This window comes from Natrix helvetica (assembly GCF_964273705.1).
Source record: "Natrix helvetica genome assembly, chromosome: 2".
NCBI lineage: Eukaryota > Metazoa > Chordata > Lepidosauria > Squamata > Natricidae > Natrix > Natrix helvetica.
In genome coordinates, this window is record NC_138552.1 from 273,726,281 (window position 1) to 273,749,834 (window position 23,554).

The following is a 23,554-nucleotide window of genomic DNA, read 5'->3' on the forward strand; positions in this document are numbered from 1 at the left end:
TAGAAATCTAAAGAAATAAATAACCAGTAACGATGGCCGACTGGTACCCCTGTCATGGTTGCTCACCCTGCCTATCCGGTCACCACTCGCTTGCACTGCCTCTTTGCATACTGGCTCTCAAAAGAGGTTGGCGGCTGGCCACAGGCTGCTGAAAAGTCCTCTGGAGGCTTTCCTCGAGCCGCTGGGAGGGTGAAATGGCCTCCCCAGGCTCCAGAGGCCTTCCCAAACTTCGGGTAGGCCCGCTTTTCGCCCTCCCCAAGCCTCCGGGTGCGCCCTGCACTTATTTGCACCCAAAATGGGCCACGTGGGGACTCCTGGCAGGGGTGGGGTGGGCGTGGCCTGCCAGGAATGGGATTTGGGGGTTCTCCAAACTGCACAGAATCTTAGCTTGAGGTCTTCCTAAACCCCCGTGAACCCCCAGCAGCCCAGCCCACCCAATAGAGCAGTGGTTCTCAATCTTCCCAATGCCGCGACCCTTTAATACAGTTCCTCATGTTATGGTGACCCCCAACCATAAAATTGGTGTCTCGGTTCCTAAGACCATCGAAAATATGTGTTTTCCGATGGTCTTAGGCGACCCTTGTGAAACGGTCGTTCGACCCCCAAAGGGGTCCCGACCCACAGGTTGAGAACCACTGCAATAGAGCCTACACTGGAAGCTGCAAAATCAGGTTCTAACTTCCCCTTCTCCAAAATATCTCTCTGTCTTAGAAAGATGCTGTAATATTCTTGGAAAACAAAGAAATGAGTTCACATACACAGACAAAAATACAGGAAGAAATGTTGAGGTGTTAAGAAAAAGGCATCTGATGAGTACTCACATCCACCGTGGCAGCTTTATCTATCTCTTATCATCTCTCATCTATCTATTATCTATCCATATCTATCCAATTTGTATGCCACTCAGCCCCCAACAATTTACGTCTACTGGACCCAAAAAAAATGTTGCCAAAGCCTGAGTTAATTCATCTTTCTGCTACAATTCTTGGCATATCATCAAACCACAGCACTCCTTTGAGGAAACTGTCACGTACCACGAAATAATACTTCTTTGTCAAATAAAAATGTTACAAACAGCTGGGGTGAACTTTCTCTTGGTGTCACACGTCATGTCAATGTGCGCTCTGTGTAGACAGGCCTGACAGGCGATTGGCATCGCAAGATTTATATTATGTGACATCATTGCATCGGATGAGTCCTTTTTGCCAGCCAATCCTTCTTTCTCAAGGCTTGGAGTAAGGGAGGAGGAGTGGTAGCTTTTCCAAGAAGGGTCATACATAATCTTTGCGGGCATAGCTGCTGGCGGAAGGGTGTCTTCCTGTCCAGTGTCTCATTGGATAGGATTTATTGTCCTCCTTTGGAGGAACGAAGCAACAGAAGGTGCCTCCACCAAGGATCAGGAAAGCACTAGCTGCCCAACCTATGTAAAGTGAGATACCCAGTTCTCTCTTCAGGGCCTCAGGAACGAGTGGGTTATAGAAGTTGCTGATAATGTTCCTTGCTGACCAGGAGACAGGAAAGAGGAGCGCCATTCCAGCTAGGATGAACACCGCACCAGCTATCATCAAAACTTTAGCCTTGGTCTTTGGGTCTTCTACAAAGCGGGTGCACCTTGCTCCAGAGATGGCAATCAGGAGAGCCAGGAAAGACATGGCGATGGAGACCACCACCAAGGCGCGGCTGGTTTGTAGGTCTGCTGGTAGGTCAAGTAGGGAGTCATAGACCTTACATTGCATCTGGCCAGTGCTTTCGTAAACACAGTTCATCCACAGCCCCTCCCAGAAGACCTGTGCCACAATGATGTTGGATCCGATGAAAGCCGTCACCTTCCACATGGGCAGGGCACAGGCCAAAATAGAGCCCAGCCAGCCCAAGATAGACAGTGCCAGCCCAGCCAGCTGCAGTGCCAGGGTTGCCATCATGCTCCCACCTGCTGGAAACAGAACCCTGATTGATTAGGATGAAAGCAGCACCAATTAGGTAGATCAGGGGTCAGCAACCTTAAACACTCAAAGAGGTCCTAATCGGGAGCCTCCCATTCAATTCTGGAGCTGACTGGAAGTCTTGTTCCCCCACCATAGAGTCTCCTCCTAGTGTGGCATCCTTTTCCCTCTGCTGAACGGAAGTCCGGTTCTCCCACTATAGAGTCTTCTAATGTGGCATCCTTTTTCCTCTACCTATCCTAATTGAAAGCCCTATCAATTGTGGTCCATATTGATTGATGCTTAGTCAGTTCTACAACATAATTGTTAGGGGATATCGGAACTTGGAAAGGGACACGGTGGCTCAGTGGCTAAGACTCTGAGCTTGTCGATTAGAAAGGTTGGTTGTTCAAGGGTTCGAATCCCCTAGCACCACTGGGACAAGAAACAGAGTAAGCTCACATTACTTGTCCCAGCTTCTGCCAACCTAGCAATTCGAAAGCACATTAAAAATACAAGTAAAAAATAAGGAACACTTTGGTGGGAAGGTAACAGTGTTCCATGCGCCTTGGGCATTTAGTCATGCCGGCCACATGACCACGGAGACATCTTCGGACAACACTGGCTCTTCGGCTTTGAAACGGAGATGAGCACAGCCCCTTAGAATCGGAAACAACTATCACCTTTACCTTATTGGAACTTGGGTTTTTCCCCTATCTTTTGGGGCTGCTGGGCTGCTATGAATGGGATTATAAACTTTTAGACAAAACAGCTGCATCGTTTTGCAAAAAAAAAAAATCCCTGGAAAAACAAAACACAATCCCTTGTTCCTACAGTTGGTTATGGTGCAGAGTGGTAGCAAAGCCACAAAGCAAACCCACGGCCATGGAACCAACCCCCAACCCCCCCGCCCAACCCAGTCTAGCACACAAGCTTTACTTGCTCATTCAGAAATTTCCCCAGGCCTTTCTCGTGCCTTATGCTCCCAGCAGGCAAGATTAACTCACTCCAGTTACTCATTCTTCTCTTTCAAGAAAAACCTGAAAGAAAGAAAAAGAAAATCCTCTCATACACACTCTCAACACAGACAAGCCATTCCAATCACCTTCTGATTCCTTCTCCCTCCCATTTAGCTATGCTTTCCAGACTTCACTAATAGAGAAGGGCTGCCAATAGACTCTATTCCAAGGGTCTCCAACCTTGGCAACTTTAAGACTTGTGGACTTCAACTCCCAGAATTCCCCAGCCAAATTGGAGTTGAAGTCCACAAGTCTTAAAGTTGCCAAGGTTGGAGACCCCTGCTCTATTCCACTCTGTTCAATAGAATCTACACCTACTCACTTCAATTTTCCCTTGCCTCCTTCTCTCCGGTGGTTCCCTCCTCCCCTCCCTCCAAATTTGGCAACTTGACATCCTGACATTTTTAAACATCTCCTGCAGACATCCTGGCAGTGTCTACTTTTTTTTTGCCCACTCTATCAATCCATCTAATCTTACTCAACCTCTCCCTAAAGTCTCGCTCTTACTGAGAAAATGGAGGGGCGGATTCATCTTTGGCGGTGGGGTAAGAGCAGCAAATGGGGCAGAATAAAATGCTGGACTCACATCTACCTTCCTGCCCCCTTCAAAAGCAATCACTAAGGAATCTAGTTGCCTAGGAAGCCATTCTTTACAGTACTGATGCCCACGTGTTGTGGCCTGTCGGCCGCCAGCCCATTCAGCAACCAGAGGAGGAGGCGTCAGAGTCAGGGTCAGTATCAAGGCAACCTAAAAGCTCTGAGGGGGAAGAGGGAATGGAGCTGTCAGAGATAGAGAGAGGGGTGCAGCCTGGGTCATCCGTCAGCCCTCAGATGGAGGCACACACTCCCAACAGATGGAGAGTCATCAGATCTCAGGCGGTTAGGACAATCCAAAGGGGGAGCGTAGAATTTGAAAACCACATGATAAAAATGGAATTTGAAAGGATGTCTTTTTTCCTTAGGTTTCAAAATTTGCCAGAAATTGAGAACGAAGATCTTAAGGAGATTATGACCACAATATTAGCAGAATACATCAATAGAGATAAACAACAACTCTGGTGGGATATTGACCTGATCTATAGGATTAACTCAGCATATGCAAGAACCAGTGGTGGGTTCCTGCCGGATCGCACCGGATCGCGCGCTCCCTTTCGGCGCTGAACCTGGAAGTACGTTCTGGCCCCACCCCTGGCGACGGGACGACGCTTGCCTGCACTCCATCAGCTTGGCTGGGACCGGAGACGTTTCCTCAGTGGAGCGGAGCGCCTGAAAGGGACGCAGGCTCAGCCTGCCAGGCTGCCACCGCTCTACTGAAGACATTGCTGAGCAGAGAAACGTCTCTGGTCCCAGCTGAGCTGGTGGAGCGCAGGCAAGCGTCGTCCCGTCACCAGGGGCGGGGCCAGAACGTACTTCCGGGTTCAGCGCCGAAAGGGAGCGCGCGATCCGGTGCGATCCGGCAGGAACCCACCACTGGCAAGAACACACAATGTCCCAAGGGAAGTTCATGTTAAATTTCTCAGAAAGACCACAGAGATGAGGTTCTACAAACTCAAAGGGGGGGACCACTAAAATATAAAGATAAAGAAATAACCATTCTTAAACAGATTCCAAAGAAAGTAAGAGATAAAGGAAGAAATATTCCTCTTTAGCAAAAAAAATATATAATAAAGGGGTCTGGTTTAGGTGGTTATTACCAGAAGGCATGTTGATTTTCTGGGAGGGCAGCAGAATTAGAATTAACACAGTTGTGGAGGCGGAGGCTTTCACTAAAAAACATAATGCTCTTCTAGATGAAATGGGGGATGTTACACAAGAGATGAAGGAGGGAGGGGCTGAGGCTCTGCCAGTAGACGGGGCGGGAGGATGCAACAACCAGAAGACTGAGGTCACAAAAGTGATTTGAAACATTATTGCAATTGTTGTTATAATGTACCTTTACGGAAGTGATACAAAAAAATGATTGAAATATATTGATGACTTAGTGTTAAATTCAAAACTGCTAATATCTATTCAAATATTGATGTTTTTCTATTTTCCTCTTTATTGAAAAGTTGCAAGACTTGGGGGGGCTGCTTTCCCCCGCACGATGTAGCTGTCAAAATTTTCTATACCCTTTTTAACCCTTTTTCCCTGAAAAAAATTGTAAAAACCAATAAAACTTGTTATTAAAAAAAAGATCTCAGGTCTGGAGATGGATGATGAGGAAGAGGAGGAACAGTTGGGTTCAGCTGGATGCGCGCATGGCTGTTCTGACCGAGGCTTCCCAAGAGCATGAAGCAAGCTCCTGGTTCCAAAAAAAAATCCCTTTTATTAATTTACTGTGAATTCTGCTCATTCACATCCAGCAAAGTGTTTCAAGGGAGGATTTACAGTCACAGACCTTATCTGGCGTAAAGAGCTGCCAGGCCGGTAACTGCAAACTTGGCAAGGAGCCTCAGAGAATCACACTCCCCTTTCGCTCCTCTTTTATTTCCTCTGGGAGGGGCCATTCATCGTCCACCTGTGGCCTTGCTCCCAAGTCGACTCCTGTTCTTTAGCTGTTCCCTTTGTCTGGCAATTCTGCGCATGTGCACACTGGGAACAGGCTCCAGTTGTTTGTCTGCCTCACTGATGTCTGCCTCTGAAGGCAGCTGATAACTGGCATACGGTTCTGACCCCGTCTCTGCCTCCGACACAGAGCTATCATCACAGCCTTCCCCAGACTCCAGGACTGGCCCATGTTCCTCCCCAATCTCCTCACTGTCTGAATCTGCTGCCAGCTTCACTGGCCGCTGGCAGGCCACAACAAAGAGAGGAGAGCAATGGAAATCTATGGGCCGATCCTTGGGAAGGAAGAGCCCCCGCTGCTAGCAAAGCCCCACCCTAGCTCTGGGGATAAAAGGCAGGGGACACAGATGAATAGGTTTGGCCGAAAAGTATTCATCTTCCTGCCGGACAGATTTGTTAGCCTGCTGTGAAAAAGAGAGAGAGAGAGAGAGAGACTTTTTGCGGGGGCTGCTGGCGCTCCTAATAGAGGAATCATTGATTTAACTACAGGGGGGTTGTTGTGTTTGGGAGCTGGGTCAGAACACCACATAATAAAAATATGGAATAAAGTGACATATAAAATAATAAAATAACAAATCACAGGTAACCAGAGGACCTTGTGGGTGCAGAGCAAAGTATCTACAGGGGGTAATAGGGCTGGAGGCCAAGTAGGCAATTTACATAACCCCCATTCAATAGTTTGCTAAACCATTGGACAGCTTCTGTCTTTTACTGCAAAACAAGTCTCAGTGCAGAAAGTGCAGAACCGGGTAGAACTTAACTACCTCTAGAGGATCTTCCATTAAATTTAATTCAATGCAACATTTCGGGATGCTGAGGGGGTGGTGGAATGACGCAACAAAGCCAGTTAATTTGCTTCCTGTTTAGTGTTTAGCTCCGTGATGCTGTATAAACACTGACCAGGAAATCAGAAGCCTGTTTTTCCAGTAGCCCCACCTGCACAGCTGCTATGTCTCCCTTTCCAGCGCCTCCATACTGTGATGGAGATGTTTTCTTATCCAACACACCTTCAATGTTGTGAAGCTCCTGCAGCCAGAATGAAAATAATAATAATAATAATCACCCACCCTGCCTACTTTGTTCCCCATTTAGAATCTGAGCTGCAGATTTCTCTGCTGTGCATTTTGAAGACAATCCCGGGCAGTAATGGGTTTCATAAATTTTTAGAACCTCTTCTGTAGGGGTGGCCTGCTTTGTGGGAGTGGCTTGCCAGCCATGTGACAGGGTGGGAGTGGCTTGCCAGCCATGTGACTGGATGGGAGTGGCTTGGCAGTCATGTGACTGAGTGGGCATGGCCAACTTGTAAAATGTGGTGAAACTCATTTAACAACGCTTTTGCTTAGCAACCAAAATGTTGGCTCAGAAACTGGCATTTGAAGCACGCAAATCTTAAAGCTGTCAAGTTACAAGACCCTTGAACCCCTAACCCTTTATGAAAAAAACCCCATGGGTGTTCAAACTTGACAGCTTTAAGATTTGTGGATTTCAACTCCCAGAATTCCTCCTCTCACTTTTCATCTTGATCTTCATCTTGATGATGTGCGGACGGGCGGTGGGGGAGGGAGCTGGAACCGGTTCTAAACAGCACTGTAGATTTGTGGAATTTCTTCTATAGAAGAGGTTAGAACTGGCAGGAACCCACCCCTGATCCCGGGGCAGGTAAGCTCTCCTCATCCCAGCCCTCCACCTCCATTACTGGGGTGAAAAGACTGGCCTCACACTTCATTTGGGGGCTCAATTTTGTGGGTTTTTTCTCTGTGTTCAAGCACACTTTGGAGTGTGGACCTGTGTTGTATATACCAATGTCACTGGACTAGAACCATCTATATGCGCTAAGACCAGTGGTGCAGTAATGGTATCCTATTTTCTTCACAACCAGTTTGGTAGTGGGAGTGCGCGTCTGGGCATGCGCAGGACCTTCTGATGATTTCTGGGTGGGTGGGCGGAGCCTCGCACCGCCATCACTACCAGTTGCCTGAACCGGTGCAAACCGACAGCATACCCCCTCTGCAGTGGTAGGATTCAGCCAGTTCACACCAATTCGGCAGAACCGGTTGTTAACTTTCTAAGCAATTTGGAGAACCAGTTGTTAGAAGAAATCTCCTTTGTTTTTTTCCCACTTTACAGGGCTAATCCTGTAAGGAAAGCAGGAAGGAAACATTCTGGTGTTGTTTCTAGCCTAATCTTTATTACCCTGATTACAGAAATTGCTTCTCTGATTAACCTTTATTACATTGTAACAGCTAAGATAAAGCGCCCATTGATGTGAGTGACATTGAGTTGGCCATGCCCACCCAGTCACATGACCACTGAGCCACACCTACCCAGCTGATCATAGGGCAGAGAACCGGTTGTTAAATTATTTGAATCTCACCAGTGGCAAAGACTATAAGATTTTGAGAACACCCAACCAGCTTTTCCCTCAGAATGTTGGGAACTGTCCCAAATATACAGTATTGTATCATCTTATATGCTTTGCTATTCTTTATTGTTTTTTACTATTTTACTATTTTGTTTTGGTATCTAAATATATTTTTAAAATAGTATGCTGCCTAGAGGTATGTGCCATGGCATGCAAAAGTATTTTAAACAAGTCAATTAATTATTCTCCTTGGTTTGCAAAGTTCAAACAGCTGCTCCCTCTGCTGTAGCCATTACTTCAGAATATGATGACTCACCTCTTCCTATACCGGTACAGTATACCGATTAGCATTTGGAGTTTTGTACAAAACAATGACTGTGTTTTCACAATATGCTTAATTAATTCTGGTATAAACTAGCCAAGGAGGCTGGGTTCGTACAACTTGCTAACCCATCACGTATACTAAGAAAGCTTAAAATTCATCAAGGATAATAAGCAAGCTTTGTATACCGTGCAAAGATAGTCTACAACAGGTAGACTATCCCCAACCCATGGCCCATGGGCCACATGTGACCCTCGACTGCTAGTAACATGGCCTCACAAAATTGTAAACTTTTAACATTATTATGTGATTTTATATTATAAAACTATATTGTATATATTTATATGCAATCCAGGACAATTTCTCTTCATTCAATATGGCCCAGGCAAGCCAAAATGTTGGACACCCATGGTTTCCATTTTTGACTGGTTGGGTTAAACAAGTATGTAATGTGAATCACCCCAAAACTAAAAGTCTAGTCTAGACATATTTATCTGGAAGTACCGGTAAGTCCCTCTGAGTTAATTAGCCAGATAATACATCTCACGCAAGTTAATAAAACACTATTGACAATATAGCATGATACATTTCAACCCATGATGCATTTTATGTTTTAATTTGGTGGAGTGGTTTATATAACACACTAAAGTAATGAAGAGTTGCCCCATACCTTATTTAATAACAAATTACTTTTCCTGTTTTAGATCATCTAGAATGTTGTGCAAACTGATCTAAGGTGTACAATTATTATCTTAATTGTAGATGGACAGATAGCATGTTAGAAACCTGTAAACTGTAAAAAAGTGATTGACAAATTTCCAGCTGGACAGCTGCCGATGGTTATTGTACATCACGCATAAATTGTGTGTGGATTTCATTTCTACTAGAAATAGTGGCCATCAGATCTGCTTTACAAACATCTGGACATACCACTAGATGATAGCTTGTTGCTCCAAATCAATTTTGGAGTCCAAATTTTGGTTACCCTGCTTTTCTAGTTTTATAAAGACAAATCATCAAAAGACCAATGAGAGGATGAGGTTATCAGTGGCAATTAACCAAGATATCAAAAAAGATCATCTGGTTGTTTAGGAAGTCAGTTCTAAATTATGGATGGTGGAGAGTTCTCGTTGGAAAGTGTTGATCTGCTTTGGAGTTTCTGTGTTGTGTTATCCCCCACCCCATGGGGGGGGGGCAGGGGGGCTTTGATTTATCAGGGCATTTGTCATGCAATTGTTTAATTAGTCTATCTGCCTTCACATTCCAGCTTTTTACCCACGTGCCTTCTGACAAAGAGTACCCTTTCCAGTGAGCTAAGTATTGTAATTGTAATACAAACTGGAGTCTAGATTCTAGACTCTAGAAACTTTCTCACTTCATAATAGGTTTCCCCTTGCACTACTATAGGAGGACATGGGTCTGAGGCCTTAACCTAGATCCTAGGGCTGGTTTTAATAGGCTACAATGAAACACAGGATGTATTGTCCCTAGAATTCTGGGGAGATTAAGATGAACTGTCACTGGATTAATTACTTTCACTATTGGGAATGGGCCTAAGAATTTGGGTCCCAATTTTTTGGAATGCTATTTGGAACTATAACTATGCTATCTGACTGGCCCAATAGTCTTTTTCTCTGATCCAACAAACAGCTTTAAGCAACATGACTAGTTTGGGGTTTTGTTTTTTTTACATAGCATTCAGGCAATTTACCACCCAGCAGAAATTCATTTCAAATCAGGAATCAGTGATGGGCAGCAGTAAAAAAAAATTAATCAGCTGACAGGACAGATGATTTCCCCTCCTCCTCCAATGCATAATTAACAGCCCGATGTTTCAGCCACATGAATCAAGCATCTGATAATTTCACTAACCAAATGCATAGGAAACTGTCCCGAAATGATAACAAAGAACAAGTGTAAAATAAAAGTGCACTGCACTGTATTGAATTCAAAGAAAGATAAGCGAGGCACACATGAAAAACGCCAAGGGGTTTGTTTGTTTTTTGTGCTTATAATTAAAATATTTATATACTGCTTTTACACACACTCAAAGCAATTGATAAACAATAAAATCTCACACATAAAATATGAAAAAACCCACTTCTAATGTAAGAATTGACTTTTCTTTCTTTCTTCAGCATCTCTGCAAGGGAGGAACAAGTGTGTAACACCTCTGGGCTGGAAAACTTGACAAAATCTTATTCTGGAGAGCAATTCATTCTAAGTGATGGTCTGACATTCCATTAAACAATAAGAACGATAATAAAACCTGACTTCTGCCTATGCCCAGAGACATTTTCCTTTATTTCACAAGCACCCTGGTATTCAAAATTAGCTGAGGATAATCTTCCAAAGAGTCTGCTTCAAATCCAGCCCTGAATGGAAGAAAGGTGGAAATATATCTTTTTAAATATACTTGGTCCTATTTAACACTAGTCCATCATTCCCAAATTGCCAATTGGCATTGGAGACACTTGGTTCAGTCTCAACAGAATTTAGACAGTACTTTATAAATGAACAGAAATGCCATCTCGGTAGCTAGTCTCAAAGTGTCTTTTTCTAAGATTATCCCTTCCTCAGATTAGATTTACACCTGTTTTCAAGCATTCAAAACTGGTTTAACTCTGGGTTTAAATTAATCCATGCAAGACATTAAAAAGGCACATTGCTGGTATTCAATCTCTTCCCTATATTGCAGAATTCAAACTTCCTATCATATCTCTGAAGATCTCAAATAAACTACTTCTCCTTTCTCAACTCATTGTCTGACAGCCCAGAAATTAATTTTCCCACAGTTTGAGCTTCCTCCTCCTAGACCTCCACAACCTGCAAACCTAGATATAGTTCTGCTTAATCATTGCATCCTTTTAAAGAGTTTGTAGCAATTTAAGGAAGGTAAGTGAAGGGGGGGGGGGCTTCTCAGAGAGCTTCCCGTTTTTAGAGGGTATCAAAATACCTACAAGAGTGATTGCAAATAATGGAACACACAGTTATGGAAAGAGAGCCAAAAACCAAACTTGATGGACACTCTTTGCTACCCAGATTTCCAAATACAAAGAAACAGCCAGCAATTAGAGGGGGCTTATACCCTTGCTCTCCACCCCCAGCAGTGACTGTTCTTGCCACTATTACACACCAGGTCTATATCCACCATCAAATGCTTCTAGACAAATGTCAAAGGTGTCTGGAAGTCCAGCAAGCATCCACCCCACTTCAAGCTTCGCTGTTGTTGCTGTTGCTGAGCTAGCTAAGATCCTGGTGAGTTTGAAAGTGACTAGTCTTCCATTAATCTCACAGAAGCCAGTTTTCAGTACAGTTTGGTTAGGAGCATCTGTCAGAGTCTGGTCCTTGAGAGATATTTGTTCAAACAGGTGAATGCAAGAAATGAATCCCTGCTTTCCAAATCTGGATGAAATATGCCAGGCTTCCTGCTGCTACGCCGAGTCCAAAGGATGGAAAAGGACGGTCCCTCCTCACACTGGTCCACTTAGTCCCTAATTGCCTCCTCCATGGTGCAAAGTCCCCAAGACCGATGAGGGAGGAAGAATGGCTTAGACATAGTTGCTGGTTGGCACTGCTTGAGATGCTGTGTATTTTGTCGAATAGGGTTTCTCATGTCTGGGGGGGCAGTTGCAACACAGTAGCGCTCCTCCGATGAGCAGCAGGCCACAGGAGGCCCAGCCAATGTAGAGAGAAGTCCCCAAGTCCCGCTTTTGGCTCTCTGGGATCATGGGGTTGTAGAAGTCTCGTATGATGTTGTTTGCCGTCCAGCAGAGTGGAATCAGAAGCATGATGCTGGAGATGATGAAGATGACTCCAGAGAAGATCATCACCTTGGCTTTGGTAGCTTCCTCTTCCACGCAGTTGGTGCACTTTCCTCCAATGATGGAGAAGAAGATGGCAGTGACGGCCAGTACAATGGCAATGACTACCAGAGCCCGAGCAGCTTGCATGTCCTGCGCCAGTGCCAACATAGACTCGTAGACCTTGCATTGCATCTGACCCGTGCTCTGGACTACGCAGTTCATCCATAGGCCCTCCCAAATAATTTGGGCCACCACAATGTTGTTGCCTATAAAGGCTGTCACCCTCCACATCGGCAACCCACAACAGAGGATGCTACCTAACCAGCCGATCACCGACAAGGCAATTCCCAAGACTTGCATTCCCATGGAAGCCATGGCGTTCTCCTCCTGCTTCTTGAAGCAGCTACAGCCAAGGAAGCAAAAAATGTATTTAAAAACCCCCAAACTGGAAAACTACAACAAGAGACGGTGCAATAATACTGAAATGCGGGTGACAAATTTGGGGAACTTATAGGCTGCGGTGATGGGTGGAGTTTTACAGAAGCCATCCAGTCTGAACAGACAGGGAAGCTCAAACCTGTTCCCCAGGATTCCTTCTCCTCCTCCTGCTCTCCTCTTCTTCAAAGAGGGGTTGTTATCCTGGCAGAAGCAGGTTCCTCTAAGCCTGACTCACCAATAAATCCCAGCCCCAAAAGGAAGATACAGCATGAGATAAGAAGCAAAGGGTCAGAACAGAAGGTTTCCCCACCTCGTTCTTTGCTGAAATCTTTGCAGGCTGATGTACATGTTTCATTCTTACTAAGAGCATAGAAATTGCTCAGCAATTTTGACCCAACGTTCCTTCTATCTCAATGTCCTACTTCCATCGGTAATCATTCAGAGGCTTCAGGAGGTACAGAAGGAAGTCTTGATGACATTGAAGGGTCCATTACCTCTGCCTAAAGAGATTCCAGCCAATTATCCTAACCTAGTAGTCATCAGGGGACATGGTGGCTCAGTGACTAAGACATCTTGTTGATCAGAAAGGTCGGCAGTTCGGCGGTTTGAATCCCTAGTGCTGTGTAACGGAGTGAGCTTCTGTTACTTGTCCCTGTTTCTGCCAACCTAGCAGTTCGAAAGCATGTAAAAATGCAAGTAGAAAAATAGGGACCACCTTTGGTGGGAAGGTAACAGCGTTCCGTGTGCCTTCGACATTTAGTCATGCCAGCCACATGACCCTGGAGATGTGTTTGGACAGCATTGGCTCTTTGGCTTAGAAATGGAGATGAGCACCATTCCCTAGAGTCAGGAACAACTAGCACGTATGTGCGAGGGGAACCTTTATGTTTACATAGTCGTCATCAATATCAGTTCTCTTTGCAAATAGTGCTTCTGCTACAGATCACGCTATCACAAACTGTAGCCAGGAGGAGGATTTGCTTGCCTTTCTCTAGGAGCACAAGGCTATTCACAAATAAATTTCCCCACAATAACTTTTTGAGGTAGATTGGAATGGGTGGCACTGACTCAGTGACGCTTCATGATCTTTATGGTCCAGAGGTTACTCAGTTCTCCTTAATTAGTGCCTAGCATCTGTCACCCTGGTGTTTGCCTTTAGAACTCTCGAAGTAGAGAAATACTCTCCAGTCCCCACCCAGTATAATGCTGTTCTGCATGGAAGCATTCTTCCTTTCCCACACCCTCCTTTGCAATTCAGATAGGACTGTCCCGCTCCAGGCCCTGCTTCTAGTCCAATTGCTATGAGGGCATCATAGATGATCACCTCACCCTCAGAGGATGTGATGACCACAGGCAGCTGGGCTACACCCCTGAGAGCACTAAACTGGTTGAGCAGCAAAGGTTGCAACATCCCAAGTCTTATGGAAATTGAGGGGAAGAAACTACAGGCAGGTTTCAATGCACCACAACATCTCTTCTCTCATGAATATGGTATGTTCAGGGTGATAGTCAGAGTCTTTGTAAGAATCTTTTGTGGGAATTAACTCCAACTTTGGTGCAGTGCAAGAGTCACTGGAGGTTTTTAAGAAGAGATTGGACAACAATTTATCTGAAATGGTATAGGGTTTCCTGCTTGAGGGGGGGGTTGGACTAGAAGACCTCCAAGGTCCCTTCCAACTCTGTTATTCTATGTTTCCAAGCAGATTTCACAAAAGGAACATAGGCATAGTATCATTACTTGTGAATAGTACAAACAAGGTGAAAGGAACAGATTTCTCAACAGCATGCATGGAAAATTTCAGCAAGAACTGATCGAGCTGATATAACATTGCTGTTCTTTTGTCCACATGTGCTTCGGGTATTTTATGTTGGGGGGAAGAGTGTGGAGACTAAACCAATAGGATCCTATGATATAGCCATCTGCCAAGCCCTCTGCTTTTTTTACACGCTGTATGTCATTTGTAAGACACAAATCAAACAAGTAGGGCTTCGATAGCATTGTCACAATCACCCTCTTGAGTTTTTTTTTATTCCACCTTGCAGACACCTCTGTGTTATCCAAATAAGTGCTTTAAAGAGACCAGTTTGCTTCTATGTGGTAATAAAAAGGAATCTGCCCCTTTTGCTGAAAGACCCAGTCATTTTAAAATTGGATAATATTGTTTACATAATTATGGGGCTATCAGGAGCTGCATTTCTTTGGGCCAGGAATAACTTCGGATTATTTTAGAGCCAAAGTAATTGCTACAATAGTGGGAAATTTGTAGAGTGTAGAATTATGGTATTCCATGGGAAAAAATAATAGCTTAGGAATAAACTTAGGTAAAGTAAATAAGTGGCACAGGGTTGGAGGTGCTTGGAAGGCAGATATTGATTATCCCATACACCAAGATTGGTTTCCCAGTCAGATTTTGAGGCTGTATTTAATATTGTTGATGAGTTATAACATCAGGAAATCAGCAGAAGTTTCTTCTCAGACGTAACTTGTATTTTGATCCTCAGCTTCCAGTCTTCTCCTGCAATCAGGGATGAACTTCTTGGTCTTTTCCAATCTTTCTTTCTACAAATCTTTGATTTTAGCCAAAAGAGCAAGAAGTGATATACCAAGCCCTTTTGTGTTATCAAACTAATGGGGTGAAAGTAAGTTTAAACCAAGATTACCTGACAAGATGCCCACAAACAAAATCTACTGCCAGACTTGCTGCCCTCTAGTTTAAAAAAGCAAAATATAGCTTATTATTTAATTGCAATTAAATGAGACTTCAGTGTTTAGGGAAATTTGCTGGTGTCTAATAATGTGTTTATTTCTAATACCTCTAGGAAAATAAAAATGGTTGGGTAGTAGCTGTAACCCAGAGCATTGCTCACAAATGTGCTCACCAATGCAGGAAAAAGTTCACACAACATACTTAGGTAAAGACTAGTGGCTGAATTCCTGCAACATGGCATTAACTTTTTCTGTGTGCAATTTTAGCATGTTTTGTAAAGTCAGCCCATGTTAGATATTAGCATATATCGCAGCAAGTCTCCTCTCTGGTCCGCCACTACGGCGGGAAACAGGTATCGTTCTGATTGGTCGAGAGGCGTACCCGATCCCTATAAAAGGGGAACCCTCCGGCCACAGAACAAGCTGGATCACTACTACTACTAATAAAGAGCTGATAAGTCACTACGTGTCCGCGGTCTGTTCTCTCGTTGCCCGAATCTAACATTGGCGACTAAGGTGGGATCGAGAGACAGATAGGACGAAGAAAGCTACTTCAGAATCTCAGGATTCGATCCAGCCCAGGAATTCGGCAGAAATTCCGGCAGCCATCTCAGGACACAGCAGCACGGAAAATTCAAACGAAGAGAAGATGGCGATGCACACTCCCCCCGCTCCATTCGACCCGACGAACGACGAATGGGAGGCTTTCATGATTCGTTTCGAGTGTTTTCTCGAAGCGAACGAATACACGGGGATAACCGATGCCCGAAAGAAAAACTTCTTCCTTGGCTACTGTGGGCGAGAAGTTTTCAACACGGCTAGAGACCTCTCTGCGCCTACTCCGATACAAGCGGTATCATGGACGGCGCTGCAACAGACTCTACAGACTCATTACGCGCCAAAACCTTCCCGCCACGTTTGCCGCCAGGAATTCAACACGCGGAACCAGAAGGCGGGAGAATCAATCAACCAATATGTTGCAGCCCTACGTAAAGCAGCAACTCACTGCGAGTTCAGGGATCTGGACGAGCATATCCTGGCAAGATTTGTTTGTGGGTTAAGGGACATTTCGCTACAAAAAAGGCTGTTGGCAAACCCAAATTTAACCCTACAAATAGCGCTAAACGAAGCAAGGGCATCCGAGTCAGTGGAAAAATCATCGGAAACCATACAACGCGGATTCAACGTAAGCCAGCCAGCACCCAGACACACCAGAGTCCACTACGAGGACACCAACCCCGACTACGAGGATCCCGAGTTTGAGGACAGTCACCTGATGCGGAGCAGTCACATGAGGCCTGGGGGGAGACCCGGATTCCGTTTGCCGCCCTGCCCAAGCTGCGGAGGGAATCACCCCCGGTCTACCTGTCGGTTCAGGAACGTTGTTTGTTCACACTGCAACAAACTTGGGCACATCGCACGAGTGTGCCGGAGCGAAGTCCCTGCCTCACGGCAGCCGCCTACATACCGCCAACAGAAGCCCAACCCAGGGGCCTGGCGGAATCAAAAAGGGCGCCCAGAGAGACAATTCCCAAAGAGCTGAAAGGGCGTATTCCCAGAAAGATTATACACAAAGAGCGGGGAGAGCGTTCTACCAAGACGCTCAACGAGAGTATTTTCAGGATACAGATGCTGAGATAGAGTTGACCCAGAGAGAGGAATTGCGAACGTATCTCACCACAATAAGTCAGGTCCGCACCAAGCGGCCTCTTGGAGGGCTCTCCTTGCGAGCTGGAAGTTGACACAGGATCGTCCTTGACGATCATTTCATGGGCCTCCATGAAAAAGGCTATCCCTAGCCTCAAAAAGAGCCAACTACGCACACCAGACATCCTGCTACGAGACTACCAGGGGAACCGAGTCCCCATCGTGGGCCAAGGCACGTTCCAAATTCGCTTCAAGGACATCGTAGCCCAGCTGCCCGTGACCATCGCCAGCGCTCCGTTACAGAACCTTCTAGGACTAGATTGGTTTGAAGCCTTGGGTTTAGAAGTCACCGGGATCAACGCCATGGAGAACAGCAGCGCTGAACAGATTTTTAAGGAGTTCGAGGATGTGTTCAGCCCCGGTCTTGGTAAGTATGTGGGTAAACCAATCTCATTCAATTTAGACCCCAAATTGGCCACCCATTCCTCTATTTCTTTGTCCATGTTGGGCCACCAAACATAACTTCTTGCTAACGCCTTCATTCTAACGATCCCCGGATGCCCCACATGTAACGCTTCTAATACATTTCTACGTAACGCATAAGGAATAACAACTCGATCCCCCCACAATAAACAACCTTGCAACACTGAAAGCTCATCTCGTTTCCCCCAAAATTTGAAAACGTTTCCACGAATACCTCTACGGCCACGATTTTGAACTGATTACAGATCATAAGCCGCTGTTGGGACTTTTGGCGGGAAACCGCCCCACACCAGTCTCCCTTTCTCCTCGCATGACCAGGTGGACTGTTTTCCTGGCCGCGTACTCATACAAGTTAATCCATCGACCGGGCTCCACTATAGGACATGCAGACGCACTCAGCCGTTGCCAACTTCCGGATCTCTTGCCAGACCCCACTCCCGAGGTACCGGTGTTGTTAATTGACTGTTTGGACTCAGGACCGGTTTCTTCCTGCGACGTTGCCAGATTCTCTGCTAGGGACAACATAATAAAGCAAGTTCAAACATGGGTTTGGAGGGGGTGGCCGAAAGGAAACGTGGGCCCGGAATTCAAGCTATTTTGGGGGAAACGAGATGAGCTTTCAGTGTTGCAAGGTTGTTTATTGTGGGGGGATCGAGTTGTTATTCCTTTATGCGTTATGTAGAAATGTATTAGAAGCGTTACATGTGGGGCATCCGGGGATCGTTAGAATGAAGGCGTTAGCAAGAAGTTATGTTTGGTGGCCCAACATGGACAAAGAAATAGAGGAATGGGTGGCCACTTGCGATCCATGCCAGGAATCGAGACCAGCACCCCCGGAAGCGCCCGCCACAGAATGGGAGAAGCCTAAAGCACCCTGGTCGCGAATACACATCGATTTCGCAGGGCCAGTCCAAGGTCAGACTTTCTTTATAGTTGTGGATGCATACTCCAAATGGCTAGAAGTAGTCCTAATGACTTCAACCACGGCAGAGGCAGTCATTAGGGTTCTACGGCGACTTTTCGCCACTCATGGCCTGCCCGACCTCCTGGTCTCCGATAATGGGCCCCAGTTCACGGCCATGCAATTTGAAACATACTTAGCAGGTCAGGGAATTCGGCATGCCCTTGTCGCGCCATTCCATCCGGCATCAAACGGACAGGTGGAGAGAATGGTGCGATCCGCAAAAGAGGCCCTCGCTAGGATGGGTCCAGGTGATTGGCAAACACGCATTGACCATTACCTCCTAATTCAGCATATTACCCCCAGCGCAACAACGGGTAGGAGCCCCACTGAACTACTCATGGGCCGCCGTCTACGGTCTCACCTTGACCGTCTTCACCCAAATTACTCTGCCACAGCGCCCCCAGACTCTACAAGCAAAATTCGGAGTTTTAGCATAGGGGATTCAGTATACGCCCACAACTATGCAGGGGGAACATTGTGGATGCCGGCAAGGGTCATTGGCATCACGGGTCCACGATCATATCTGCTAGAGCTTGAAGATGGACGAAATTGGAAAAGGCACATCGATCAACTACGAGGTCGCCTGGCACACTCAGACCTGCGGGCTGACGATGAAAACTATCTGCCAGCACAAAGTCAGCCACTCGAGAGCCCCAACACGGAGAACCACGACACCTACGAGCCTAGGGTAGAACAAGAGGTCGAAAGAGAAACCGAACAACGCCAAAGCAACGAAAGCCTGCAGGCCCCCGAACGCGAAGCAGAAAAAGAAACCGATCCTGAAACCACTCCAGATCAACCAGAACTGCGACGTTCCACCCGTGTAAGGCAAACACCCATGTATCTTAAGGACTATGTGACTAACCGGAATGCTCCGTCTAAGAGGGGAGGGGTGTTAGATATTAGCATATATCGCAGCAAGTCTCCTCTCTGGTCTGCCGCTACGGCGGGAAACAGGTATCGTTCTGATTGGTCGAGAGGCGTACCCGATCCCTATAAAAGGGGAACCCTCCGGCCACAGAACAAGCTGGATCACTACTACTACTAATAAAGAGCTGATAAGTCACTACGTGTCCGCGGTCTGTTCTCTCGTTGCCCGAATCTAACAGCCCATTTGATAAGTTTAGAATTCAGTACCTGAACCCATCCTCGTGGGTTATGCCATAAATAGGTTAAACGTGTTGCAGGCTGAGACTTTGCAAATTCCCAAGTGACTGTTTTCCCCTTAATGGATGTTATTCTTGTAACCAAGCAAGCCTCTCAGTCACCCTCTCAGCTTTTATAAAGCAGAGTGCAACTGCTGTCAAAATTTGAAGTGTGTCTTCCTATTCAAGAAAATTGCCTACTCCAACTTAAAACATTCTTTCAACTTTATAGCCTGGAGTCCCAAAATAAACATGACATTTTACAGGTAAGGATGAGCAGAGGATGACTAAAGTCAAATGCATCTTTACATCATTTATGTGAAGAGCTTGACCGTCATAACTTCTACCAAGGATCTAGGCCAGCGTATCTCAACCTCAGCAGCTTAAACTACGTGGATTTCAGCTCCCAGAATTTCTAATTCAACATGCCGGCTGAAAAATTCTGGGAGTTGAAGTCCAAAGTGCTAAAGTTGCTGAGTTTGAGAAACGCTGATCTAGATAACTGAGCATCCTTAAATACAATGAGAAGAGTTGGACTCTTGGACCATCAATGTTCTCAGATGTAAATAATAGAAGACCACAATGGCTTGAGTCCTCTTCATTCTTCTCCACCAAATGCAGCCATTCAGAAGAGCCCAAGAGTTGAGGGACAGCTAGGAAGGAAATTCAAATCCTTACACATGGCATGAGGTAGCAGTTAATAGCTCAGACTAGGGGGCGGAGGAGTTGCCAATTTAAATCAGCTGGCCTGGCACTCTCTTAGTTTTACCTCCCGGGGATTTATTTTAATTGGGTTTGGGGTTTTAATTGGGATGTTTTTAGGGTTTTAGAATAATTTATTTCTTGTACAGTCTATCTCCCGCTCCAAATGTATTTTAAATGTATTTCATTGTTACGACTGTATTTTATTTGCATTGACTGTACACCGCCCCGAGTCCCTTGTTGGGAGAGGGGGCGGTCTAAAAATCTAAGAAATAAATAAATAAATAAATAAATTCAGTTGATGAGTTTGCAGGGGTGTTATAAGCGAATATCCTGGCTGGGGAATTCTAGGAGTTGAAGTCCATACATACATCTTAAAGCTGCCAAGCTTGAAAATTAGGGTTCTATTATCAATGCAATTTTACTGTAAATATTTATTCAATTTCTATATAGCCACTCATCTCAACCAATAACTCTGGCCAGCTTACAATACCAAAACTATTTTAAAAAATTAAAAACAATTTTAAAAAACCAAAATAAAGACAGTATATGCACCCAGATAGCTAATTAAAGCCAAGAATTGGGGCCCTTAACACATTCAACATCCCAAGCTCAAGTACACAGCCAAGATATTTAAGTCTTGGGAAAAGCCAACAGATTTGGGCCCATTCTAATCTTCTAGGGCAGGATATTCTGCAGAGCAGGGGCAGAAAAGGCCTGTCCTGTGGTTGCTGATTTTCTTACTACTTGTTCAGGCGTGCGCGCAACACTTCTGAACATACACAGAAGCGTTCTGGGTGGGTGGGCAGAGCCTCCTACCCCCACTGCTACCAGTTCGCCTGATCAGGGCTAAACCAGCAGCAACCCACCTCTGTTCTAGTCCCTGCCAGCCGGCACTATTTGGCTAATGAGATCTGCAGCAAACCCAATCTGCAACTATGAGAAGGCCATGGTTGTCCGTGCTAGGAAAAGGCTAACTGTTCTCTCAGCTTCTTTATTATCCAACCCTCCCCCACCCCCATCTGCACATCAGAGAGGGCAAACAAAACTTAAGCTTGGCCAGGGTTGCTGCAGGTGCAGCTCTGCTTAGCAACTAATTAGGCAGCATAGCTTGATTTCCTGGAAAACTTATGGCTGAGCCATCTGACCCTGCAAAACTAATAAGCCATGTTGCAGCCCTTCAGATGTTTCTCTCCAGCTGACCACCTTACCATAAGCCAGGTTGCCTGGGGTTATCAGGGGTGGGCTACTACAGGTTCGACTGGGTTCGGGAGAACCGCTAATGTTATGGCCAGTTCAGAGAACCTCCAAATTCCACCCCTGGCTTACCCCTTCCACCCCTCCCCTCCTCTCCCAGGAGTCTCCATGCGGCCCATTTTGGATGCGAGGTAAGTGCAGAGCCTGCTCGGAGGTTCACGGAGGGGGGGATGGGTTTCCGGCCTCCCAAAGGTCTCCGGAGCCCCTGGGAGGAAGTTTTCACCCTCCTAGAGGCTTGAGGAAAGCCTGCAGAGCCTGGGGAAGCCGAAAATGCCCCCCCCCCGACATGAAGTCCACCCCTGATTATAGTTCTGCAACATTTAGAAACTTGCATATGCTCCACTTGTGTGCATGTTGCCAAGAAAACCTTATGGCCGTGAGGGCGAACCTATGGAACATGGAGCCATTTGTCAGGGCACGTGAGGCATTGCCCTGTCAGCTGGCCAGTGCGCATTCCTTGAAGCCTCCAGAGAGTGAAAAAACAGCCATTTGACCAAACCAGAAGTTCTGGAACGGACTTCCGGTTTGGCAGTAGGGCCGTCTTTCGTCCTCCGCAGCCTTCAGGGACCTTCAGGCTGCTTCCCTGAAGGCTCCGGAGGGCAAAAGCTGGCCCTACGGACAAACCAGAAGTCACAATTCCTGAACTTCCGGTTTCCTCTTAGGGCTGGTTTTTGCCCTCTGGAGCCTTCAGGGAAGCCTCCTGAAGGCTCCAGAGGGCGAAAAATGGACCTACGGACAAACCGGAAGTCACAATTCCTGAACTTCTGGGTTCCCCATAGGTCCATTTTTCACCCAAACCGGAAGTTCTGGAACAGACTTCTGGTTTGGCAGTAGGGCCGTTTTTTGCCCTCCGCAGCCTTCAGGGACCTTCAGGAGGCTTTCCTGAAGGCTCCCGAAGGCAAAAACTGGCCCTCTGCAGGTCTGTTTTTCACCCTCCGGAGCCTTCAGGGAAGCTCCTGAGGCCTCTGGAGGGCATCTGGGAGAGCGGGGGAGGCTGTTTTCGCCTCCCTAGGCTCCTAGAAAGCCTCTGGAGCCTAGGGAGGGTGAAAAAAACCATGCCAAAAGCAGGGGGGTCGCATTATGGATGTGGCACGCCTACGCATGACCCCCCTGCGCTCCCCCCACTTTTGGCATGGGAGCCAAAAACGGTTCGCCATCACTGCCTTATGGCCATCATGTAGAGCTGAGCAATCTTTAGGCAATCTTTATCTTTCATCTGCTTGTTCAGAATCAAAACACAGCAATATGTTGTTGCTAGAGGGGGGAATCATCCCTTATCTTTGACCCCTAAGGACGACTAAACCGAAGAGGAAGCTGGAAGACCACATTCTTCTTTTAAAACAGATCCAAAGCTCTTATCATAGGTTCAAGCATAGGCTTGAAAGGGACTTTAAAGGTCTTTTAGTGAAATTCCCCATACAGGGCAAGACTCCCCAGATTTATGTATATCAAGAAATTTGGAAATCAAGGCACTTCTCAACCCTAGAAAAATCTGGAAGTTTTTAAGAAGAGGTTGGATAACCATTTGTCTGAAAGGGTATAGGGCCGTGATGGTGAACTTACGGCAGAGCCCTCTCTGTGGGCACACGCGGGGTGGCCAGCTGCTCTTCCGGGTTTCGTCACCCGCATGTGCACCATCCAGCTGCTCTCTTCTGGGTTCTAGTGTGCACATGCATGCCGGCCAGCTGTTCTTTGCATGTGCACACCAGAACCCAGAAGAGAGCAACAGGCCAGTGTGCATGCACGCGACGAAACCCGGAAGAGCAGCTGGCCGCCGCACACGTGTGCTCCAGTTTCGACACTTGGTGCTGAAAAGGTTAACCATCACTGGTATATGGTTTCCTGCCTAAGCAGAGGGTTGGACTAGAAGACCTCCAAGGTCCCTTCCAACTCTGTAATTCTATTCTATTCCGTTCCGTTCCATTCCATTCTATTTCATTCCATTCCATTCCATCCTCCCCTCCCCTCCCCTCCCCTCCCCTCTCCTCTCCACTCCTCTCTCTCCTATTCTATTCATTTCGATTCGATTTGATTCGATTCGATTCGATTCAATTCGATTCAATTCGATTCAATTCGATTCAATTCGATTCGATTCGATTCGATTCTAATGGCAAGAGAAATTTGAGAGTGGAATCAATGACAAAAAGAGCTGGTGGACATACAGGTAGTCCTTGACTTAATGCTCATAACTGGGACAAAATCTTCTGTTGCTAAGCAATGTGGTCATTATGTG

General features: G+C 46.1%; 2 protein-coding genes and 1 long non-coding RNA gene across 10 annotated transcripts in view; 1 reads left to right on the forward strand and 2 right to left on the reverse strand.

The window, feature by feature from the left end:
• Positions 1–382, forward strand: part of LOC309386721 — a 346,606-nt gene extending 346,224 nt beyond the window's left edge. For both annotated transcript variants that reach the window (XR_014174476.1, XR_014174477.1), the window contains exon 3: positions 14–382. This is a non-coding gene — a long non-coding RNA (uncharacterized lncRNA). The remainder of the gene's footprint in view (positions 1–13) is intronic.
• Positions 383–408: 26 nt separating this feature from the next.
• LOC309386719 (claudin-4-like) overlaps positions 409–23,554 on the reverse strand; it is a 34,264-nt gene continuing 11,118 nt past the window's right edge. For 2 of the 7 annotated variants that reach the window (XM_081942431.1, XM_081942427.1), the window contains one exon: positions 409–1,933. In XM_081942431.1, coding sequence (XP_081798557.1) covers positions 1,272–1,922 — 651 coding nt within the window. In that variant the 5' untranslated portion in view covers positions 1,923–1,933 and the 3' untranslated portion in view covers positions 409–1,271. Of the gene's footprint in view, positions 1,934–2,861; positions 2,963–6,424; positions 6,515–23,554 lie in introns of those variants that run through there. The other 5 variants (XM_081942428.1, XM_081942433.1, XM_081942430.1 and 2 more) reach the window with 4 other exon arrangements.
• LOC309386720 (claudin-4-like) lies at positions 10,088–12,436 on the reverse strand. The gene has a single exon (XM_081942434.1). The coding sequence runs from the start codon at positions 12,351–12,353 to the stop codon at positions 11,724–11,726; it is 630 nt and encodes a 209-aa protein (XP_081798560.1). The 5' UTR covers positions 12,354–12,436; the 3' UTR covers positions 10,088–11,723.